The sequence below is a fragment of the Hyalella azteca genome, unplaced genomic scaffold, assembly GCF_000764305.2.
Source record: "Hyalella azteca isolate HAZT.00-mixed unplaced genomic scaffold, Hazt_2.0.2 contig4227, whole genome shotgun sequence".
NCBI classification, from domain to species: Eukaryota; Metazoa; Arthropoda; class Malacostraca; order Amphipoda; family Hyalellidae; genus Hyalella; species Hyalella azteca.
In genome coordinates, this window is record NW_025934448.1 from 210,546 (window position 1) to 219,766 (window position 9,221).

Sequence of the window (9,221 nt, forward strand, 5' to 3'; positions counted from 1 at the left end):
CATTTGTTCAGTCTACAGCGTAGCAGCCCACAGGCGCTTTCTGTCACTCCCCGTACTGACAATATTAGCAAACGTTTGATTTTGAGCTAGACACAGGTTACATTAGTCAACAGAAGCGGACGGTTGTCTCAAACATCTGAATATTTCACAATATATAGTTTTTTGAACATCACACGCCACACCAAAACTTGTTACAGGCATGCCAGCTCTAGAGTGTGGCCTAAGGTATTTTAATCATACAACTATGATTGTTGGTGCGAGTTAATACTAATCATGAAGCAGCGTAAGTTGAGACTGCGGATGGCGACCTGGTGTGAGATATTGAAATACGAGTAGCAGACATTCTCTACTGTGCCCCCCCCCGTAGATGCAGCCAACGTCGCCATCAAACTTTCGAATTTAGAGTATGCTTTAGAACAACATAAACCCACTATGTTTAACTAAGACATTCTCATGTCCGAGACAGTGTCGCTACAAGATATAACGCCCTGCCCTCGACTCTCCGCCCGGAGGCTTCCAGATTCGGTGATAGACGACGCAAAGCTTCGTGAGCAACTAGAGCCGACTTTACCTCTACAACTAGAGCCGACTTCACCTCTACAACTAGAGCCGACTTCACCTCTCCAACTCGAGCCGACTTCACCTCTATAACTAGATCCGACTTCACCTCTCCAACGAGATCCGACTTCACTTCGTCAGGATCAAACTCTCGATCCTTCTGGTTCTTACCTTCAACCTGCCCCACTGCAGGATTCCGGAGAACCTTTTACTTGTCTCCCAGCAGCCAATGTAACAAGCAGACAAGGAAACTGAACTGGTTCCTTCACCTGTCCCCAGAAAATCGGCAAGAACACGAAGACCTACAGATCGCTACGGTTATTAATAAGCAGAGTAGTGTATGAATATTGGCATGAATAGGTTTTTATTTCGTTTGTAAAATAAATTATTTTTGGACTAAGCTACGAATTTTTTGAGGGGGTGAATGTTGTAACTTAGTCCTTATTCATAAATGAATAAAGTTCATTTTAACATGACAATCAGACGTTAGATGTTCTTCATTTAGTTAGACGTTAGATAGTTAGGCTTCAACACCGCATCAGTCTCAATGTACCCGAGCTGAAATGTTCTAACCACTGATGCAAGTTCAGCGAACATCGTTTAAATTCATTCAGCAAACATTGCTGAATTTAAATCCGCTGTATAATTGTTTCCGTTGCTTGTGATATTCATGTTATGTGATGTTAATTAGTATTTAATGTCTGTTACTCTTATTTCAGGTAAATGGAAATTTGTTCGAATAAAGCTTGGTTTGCCAAGTCTTCCTCATTTCACAACACAAACTTTCCATTTTCATTCGTTCACCGAACATACGCAATTACCCTCAATATTACAGTCAACATACATAAATTTGAAAATAACTCAGAGCTCTATGTTGACGGACGACGAGCCTAGCTGGTACTGGGCAGACGACGAGTCTAGAAAACAACGGCGAATGAAGCGACTCAAATATTAAAGAAAATATCGATAGCGCTCGATATTCATATCAACGGGGTTACCAATGAACGGGTTAAGACCGAGCTATAGGTAGGAAAATAAAAGCAGTGTAACTATATTCTGCTTCTTTATTCTGGTATGCGAGCGAGAGAATAATTTATTATGAGAAATGAGGCAAAGGCGAAAACTGTATCGGGTGAGAAGCGTGCAATTATAAAAGTTGTTAGTGGAGTTTTAGACGAGGTCATGTATAATAAATGTGTACAGAAGAGACCTGAGAAAACAATGTATATCGTTGAATGCACTGAAAACTTCAGTGCACAACAGCAATAATAGTTTAACTGAAATGGAAATAATACTTCCAAGTTCGAGGTAATCCATTTCCTATATCCTAATAAGTAACAAAAATAACATCCCCATGAGTTTCAAGTTTTTCTGGACGAAACCTACGTTTCAAAAATATGATATATAATAAAGAATATCAAATAGAATAACCTCTACATAAACAGTAATCAGACTTTTATCTTCATTGAAATGACAATTAGAAGTTCTTTTTGTCAGTGCAATTTGATGCTGTCACAATACGTGAAATTGTCTCCAACATATTCATACTTCCCATGAACAATGCATCATTGATTAATTTTCTAGAAATGGTTGCCTGTGTTTTATTCATGTTTCTAATTTGCGTAGCCACCACTACGCCAAATGCTGATAAGTCATCATCATCATTTTTCTTCTCCGTCAATTTAGATAATGCAACCTGAATTAACTCATCAGTTGGATCTATCTTCCTTTTCTTTTGGGTGAGATTACTCGTTTTTTGCATTGGTGTGAGTATTAAAGCTTCTGATGAAGTAGTGCTTGGCAACGCAGTCGCGGTTGACTGCAAACTTTCAGGCAGAGAAGGAGTATTTGATCTAGAAGGAGAAGATGGTGTTGAAGGNTTTTAAGATACCTTGCCACTGGTTATGACAGCTCTGTATTATTTTATTGGCTAGGCATATCAACCATAAGTGGAACAATCAGGGAGAAATATATTGAAACATGGCAAGCATTGCAAGCCAAATGCTTTCCACTGTACACGGAGAATAGGAATATCATATCAAAAGGCTTTGAGAAAAATTCAAATTTTTCCAATTGTTTAGGGGCCATAGACGGCAAACACATCCGACTTATTTGCCCTAATAATTCTGAATGAGTCTAATAAATTTATGAGTCTAATAAATTAGCAATTGATATTGTAAAAGCCTATTGCGTGCTGCACAATTTTGTTAAAAGACTGACAAAGAGGTTAAGACGAGAGTAATAGCAATGAATTACAAACTATTACAAATATTGGTCACCAACATGGAGGAAGAGGAGCTAACCGCATCAGAGATATGTTTGCAATTATTTTGCAAGCAACAATGGTTCAGTGTCATGACAAAACAACTCCATATGATCTGCAAATACTTCTACTCACCAACATTATTTTTTGCTTCGTCATCTTTGATTTCTGCATGATTTACTGTAACCTCTTTGCATATGGTCTTCCATGCATTGACTTTTTTATTCTTGTCCTTGTAGTCGCTGCAGGCCTTATCCCAAACTGCAGGGTGTTTTTCAACGGCTAAAATAAGCTTTACATTGTCACTTGAATTCATTGCTGAACCTGAAAAGAAATGTATTTCCCAATAAAAATATGTTTCAATGTTCACAAACTTGTCATGACAAAATTCATTAATTCATTCAATAACAAGAATAAATGAGTTTAATTATCCTTACCTCTTCTAGAAGCTGAAGCTGCACACACCCTCGACGACCCACTGTCTGAACCACACTAGGATGTGGTGTCAAAAACCGCTCAGTGTGAAAGATTACATAGAATATCATTGTAAGCTAAACTGCTGCGGCAAATCTACCACAGCAGTTTTAGCAGCATACACACAGGCATCAGGCATCAAATTCTATGCTGTGTTAAAATCTGTTCTGTGTGAATAGCAGTGTAAATTTTGTATATCTGCTGAGGTTTGCTGATAAATATAGTTGTGTTTTTTTTATTCATACAGTATTTGCCACCCCAAGTGAATGAAGCTTAACTTCACTGGCAGGCATGGTCACAGAACTCATATTGCAATGCAATGCTGATCATCAAATAATAAATAGATCCTTTTTATGACAAGATCCTTACTTGCTCACTGGCAAACATAATCAGTACTGAACATAATTACTGTTGACTAAATTCAAACAATACACAATTAATACATAGAAAAGCAAAGAATAGATTGCACAAATAATGCAATGCATTAATTCATTTAAGAATATAAACATATTGCACAATTATATACAAGTCCACAGCTTGAATGTCCCGATGCCAAATACAAATTACCAGCTTCAAACTTAATTTGCAGGATAATCTCACACAAATTTGAGGAATAAAATTCCTCAAGCTTTAGGAGCTTCTTTGCCATATTGAAAACCAACTCACAAGGTACAAATAATAATATATGAATTTTATGCTTTACAATTCACTAATGCAAATGATGAATTTACCTCTTTTTCACTACTGTCAGTTGGTTCCACCTTCACAGCTATGTCCTCTCCTCCACCTTGAGGCTCCTCCTTGATGTAAACTGCCACTGTTTCTAGGGGAGGAGATGAGCCACTGGCCTCTGTAGTTGAATAAATTGACATAGAACATCATGAATAAACTTGAACACGAGACATTAACACGTTGACAACGTATTGGTACATATGCGTACCATGAAATGTATTTCTCCAGGATGTAGTGGCACATAATTCAGGTTGCCTAAAATCGGCCAAATCCGAGAATAAAAAAAGCCAAAAAAGGCTGATAATTCAATGTATACTAGTTTATTTGTAGGTTCCGCTATAAAAATTCCATTTATTTTCTTTTTGCAGTATTTAAAATTTAATTAGGAAGTACCCCTATCATAAATTTTAGCCGGCCAAAGCAATTGAGAAAAACTAAATCACGGAATTTGTCGGGAAAAAATGACCGTCTGGCAACCCTGCTTAAAAAAAGTACAAAAAATGAAATAACAGTACAAGATGAAGCAATCGTAGTCAATGTGTTAACACAGGTGACAAACAATGTGTCACTGCTTCCAAAAAATGTGGAGCAATATCCTAAGATAACTTAATCTTTAAACTATAATTTAATCATCACAAGAATATTATTTTCAACTTTACACATTGTGAGCAATTTATGCATCCCATAAAACTACAGCTCACCATCAGCCTCAACTTTGCAAGATTCAGAAGACATTTGGGTGCTCAGCTCAGCGTGCCAGCCACTGTTGACTGCATCATCAGAGACATTGTGCATGCCTTCATTTATTCATCATAATACTGATCAAATTTTGCAGGTTTCAAGTTAAAGTGAAGTTTATTTGTAATCAAAGTCCAAGTATTAATTGAAAGCAACTCAAGAATCAGTGACCTTATTCTGTGAAGACATTTTTTGATGTTAGAGAAAGAAGTTTGTATGTAGTACACTGGCATTATTTAGAGTTAAAGAGTCAGTGCAGCAAACTTTGAGTGTAGCATTGAGTCCTGGCAACAGCATGCACCACTCTAGATTATTTAGGTGTTAGATAGTTTGACATTATTCTAGATTATATTCTACATCACCACTCTACATTATTTAGGTGTTTGATATAAAGACACTTGATACAGACTATAACATCCCCGTTAGGCTGCATCAACTTCTGTGGAATTTTGATTGATTAGTCTTGCTTCCTAATATTCATTAACAGTGCATTTAGGATACTACAACAAATAGCATATAATCTATAAAGAAATTCCAGAGTGTGTGAGCTTCAGATGTTTCATCTTGATGTAGACCTAATTTCAGCAGGCCCCTAAAAAGGCCCCTGTTCTCTTACTTTTTGCAAACCAAAGGAAAAGAAGTGCAGTAAATTTTGGATATTTGGGATAAACAAAACTGCTTATTTTATTTAGATTAATCAATAAATATAGATGATAGATATGCTAAAATAAAAAGTTTCATTCCCTCACTAAACTTTTGAATATTGTTATCATTGATGATGCAAATTTTTTTCAGAGATAAGAGTAGAAGCAAACCCCTATTTCAAAATAAAATGATGTCACCAAGTAATTTGACAAGTCATTCAATAATTGCAGCTTCAGGATTAAGTCCATAGTAGATACACCAGATATGATTTATGGGCATACACACTTTTTTGTGGGTCACATTTTTCATTTTTCAACCTATTAGATATGCAGCCTTTTTAAATCTTTCTATTGTGTTACATAGCCTCAGTATTAGGCCTTTAATCACCATTGACAAAATTTTTATATGTCAAATAGTTTTTGAGTTTTGATGATTTTTGTTAAAAAAATGAAAAGTGGTCTAAGTTACCCTGGGAGTCTAAGTTACCCCATTTTACGGTATCTATTTTCAAGCCACAACTCGATTTTTCAAGCCATGGTTTTAATGGTTTGCCAGCCATGTTCCATTTCATTGAGCCATGAATTCCATATCTTGGCCATGAAAAGCCAAATACAAGCCACAAACTTGTTTACATAGTCACATGCTCGTGTTACCCCTAATAGCTAATTTTACCCTAAAAAAAGTCCAATAATACAGCAACACTAACATTTATCTTCACTCAAGTGGCAACTGAACAAGTGACAATCAGAGGTGGCAGTAGCGTGCTACATGAAGCGGCCGCTACATTGACAGTAGCAGTAGTGGAGCTACATTTAAGCAATTGTAGCAGTAGCGGTAGTGCCCGCTACATATTTAAGGAGCAACATGAGGTTTTGCCGCTACAGCGCTACCGCTACATTTATAGATAAAGCCTTTACATTTTATTCAATAGTGTTAAATATTATTTGAAAACCAGCATGATATATACATAATATTACAGAATAATACTGTACGAAAGATTTCAGTGTAATGTTGTCAACCTCAGCCTGTTACTAGTGTCAATATGTTAGTTGTTACCCGAGGTGGGCAGTAGCGCGCTACATTTTCATCAGCGGTAGCGGCGCTACATTTAAGCAATTGTAGCGGCGCTACATTCAAGCAATTGTAGCGGCGCTACATTCGAGCAATCGTAGCGGTAGCACCCGCTACATTTCAAAGTAGTGTTGCCCAGCTCTGGTGACAATGCAGTCTGACTGCTCTGCTGTAACCGCAACTACGCAATCTTCAAGGAAATCTTTTGGGTTAACTTTTTTTTTATACATTCTGCAGGATATTTTGGCAGGAACATTGAAGTAATGCATATTTTGAGAGTTTAAATTTTATGAATATACATGTTTGCAAAATGTGAACCCCAATTTTTTCAATCAAACAAAAATACATGACATTAGAGCCGCAAGATTTTATACCTATCTAATTTATATGATATTAGAGCTGCAATATTTCAGAAAAAGGTGGGACTTTTCCCTGACCTGATTTCAGTGTTTTACATTTTTAAATTTCATTGACTCATTTGACTGAAATGTAAGAATTCCTTCCATTAACCATGGCACATTACTAATAATGAGTTATATTCTGAATTTTCAGCACATCAAAATGGAATTGAAGACCTTATGATTGGTTCAGTTGCAAAGAAGTTGCATTTTCCCCAGGAGGCAGAAAGTGGGTGAATATTGCAAGATCTTTGGCTATGCATAAGCAGCAAAATTTACGCCTTCAGAAGATCTTGCTGTCACATTTGAATTGAAATTATTGTATTTTATATATTTGCCAGTCTTTGGCCAACTATTTAGAAAATAGTTGTAAATCTGAAAGACCGCAAGCGCACACAGTAAAGTTTCAGCATTTTGGTACATTGGAATAAATAAATAAATAATCATAGTGACAAAGCAGAGAGTTTTTTAGGCTTTCCCTCAAGTTCATTTTTGAGTCCTATAAGTAGACCAGTAAAGTATCATGGATACCAGTATACCACCATTATCATACTTAAGAAATTGGTTCAAATCTTGAGTTATTGAAGGAATTAAAAATGAACTGATTCCAAAAAAGCTCTGGTTTGCCACTACGCATTGGATGATTCAGGATGCAGTGAAGGTTGCCTGGAAATCAGATGCAATGGGTGCAAGTGTTGCTGATTGCAGTGCATGGAGAGTAAGCCTTAAGGGATATACTATTAAAATTAAAGTTGTTAGAAGCATTTTCTTAATAAAAATTACCTGGCAACTCATCTTGAAAATGCCGGCAATGCCTTGGGCTGTAAATCCAAATATTGGTGAGTGAATGGTGATGCTGCTGCCTGCTTCACTGCTTGCACCCTGGCACTGGCAGGCTGGCATTTTCCGCTCGAGTTTGCTGGTAAGTTCATGCCTTCATGGTTGAGACTTGAGTGGAGAAATCAGAAATGTAGATTCAGTTGGTTTTTGAGGTGCCATTGTTTTTGGGCTGAAAACAACGGCACCTCAAAAACCAACTAGAAAGCTAGAATTCTAGCCTTCTAAGATAGTGCATAATGCATCTCAAATATCAGCATCTGTCATTTTTAGGTGGCTACATGTCCATCTCCAGACTATAATTGGTTGTATACTTGTATCCAATATGCCATGCCTATGTTATTATTATTATGTTAATAATGTTGGTATGTGCACTGGTTAATTTAATAGCTCTCCAGAATTCCAGCATGCTGACGGTGGGTCATTCCTACTAGAAGATCTAGACCTATTACTAATTATTCTTCTATTTGTCTATATCAAAGATTTGTTTTCTAGTAGTACTACTACTTTAGTACTTTTAGTACTAGTACTACTACTATGTACTAACTACTAGGTATTATACTATATAAACAAAACTTTGGTATAGATTATAAAAATACAAGAATAAGTAATAGTTCTAGATTTCATAAAAATCCTATAGACAAACAGAACTGTTACTAGGTCTGAGTAGTAAAAAAATAGCAAAACGATACAGCAAAAATGCTACTCTTCTCATTGCCATCGCCTACCTAAATATCAATCTTATTAAAGGACAAAACCTCAAACTATGTTAACTATCCTTACTTCCTTAGTATCCTAAATACCTGAATTACTTGAAGTAAAGAACTATTTCTCACAAATTGGTACATACATCCGCCTCAAGTTCAACGGCAGCTTTGACGAGAATATCGTAGTCTCGTGCCGACAGGGTAATACCTGACGCGGACGACCGAAGACGCTCAAGTTGCTGACATGGCGAACGAATGATCAATGAAATAGCGCGGATTAACGAATTCCGCAAATTAAGCAAGGAGTAATTGTTGTACCAGCTTCAAAAATTTTTATTCATTCATAAAAAATCTAATTTCACAGGTTCATTTATCATTAAAAATCGGCTTTGTTTATGCCACTCTATAATTTTGATTTTCAACTTATTCATAGAATAGATATTCTGTTAAAAATGGACGTCTCGGACGCTGCTTAACCCAATTATAAATCTTGCAACTTGCACAATAAGCAGCGGCTCGCCGCCGCAGTCCATATCTCTGGACATCTGCCTTACCATGGTCGGTGCCGACCCAAAAATATATTGCAATACAACGAGGGAAGAGAGAGCGAGAAGTGTCACAAGTTTTTCACATCACGCATGATGTGAATCATTATAGATGTGAATGATGTGAATCATAATCACATCATTATAGAAGTAAACAGACTCCCAATATTCTAGACCTGGTGTTTACCAGTGATGAATCAATGTTGGATGAGCTTCGTCACGAGGCTCCGTTGGGCAAAAGCCATCACCAATC

The 9,221-nt window shown here is 36.8% G+C and overlaps 1 protein-coding gene across 1 annotated transcript; it reads right to left on the reverse strand.

Moving 5' to 3' along the window:
* Positions 1-1,419: 1,419 nt before the first annotated feature.
* LOC108678851 lies at positions 1,420-4,943 on the reverse strand. Its single transcript, XM_018167344.1, has 5 exons — positions 4,729-4,943; positions 4,027-4,151; positions 3,259-3,313; positions 2,957-3,145; positions 1,420-1,475 (listed from the first exon to the last, which is right to left on the reverse strand). The coding sequence occupies exons 1-5, from the start codon at positions 4,820-4,822 to the stop codon at positions 1,420-1,422; spliced, it is 519 nt and encodes a 172-aa protein (XP_018022833.1). The 5' UTR covers positions 4,823-4,943.
* Between the last annotated feature and the right edge of the window lie 4,278 nt (positions 4,944-9,221).

What these genes read in the sequence shown, in the direction of transcription:
- LOC108678851 (XM_018167344.1), bottom strand. Translation starts at nt 4,822, where the DNA reads ATGCACAATGTCTCTGATGATGCAGTCAACAGTGGCTGGCACGCTGAG. An exon ending in CTGACAGTAGTGAAAAAGAG is followed by an intron (nt 3,314 to 4,026) that starts GTAAATTCATCA and finishes ACCACATCCTAG; the next exon opens with TGTGGTTCAGACAGTGGGTC. An exon ending in CGAAGCAAAAAATAATGTTG is followed by an intron (nt 1,476 to 2,956) that starts GTGAGTAGAAGT and finishes GTTGTTTTCTAG; the next exon opens with ACTCGTCGTCTGCCCAGTAC.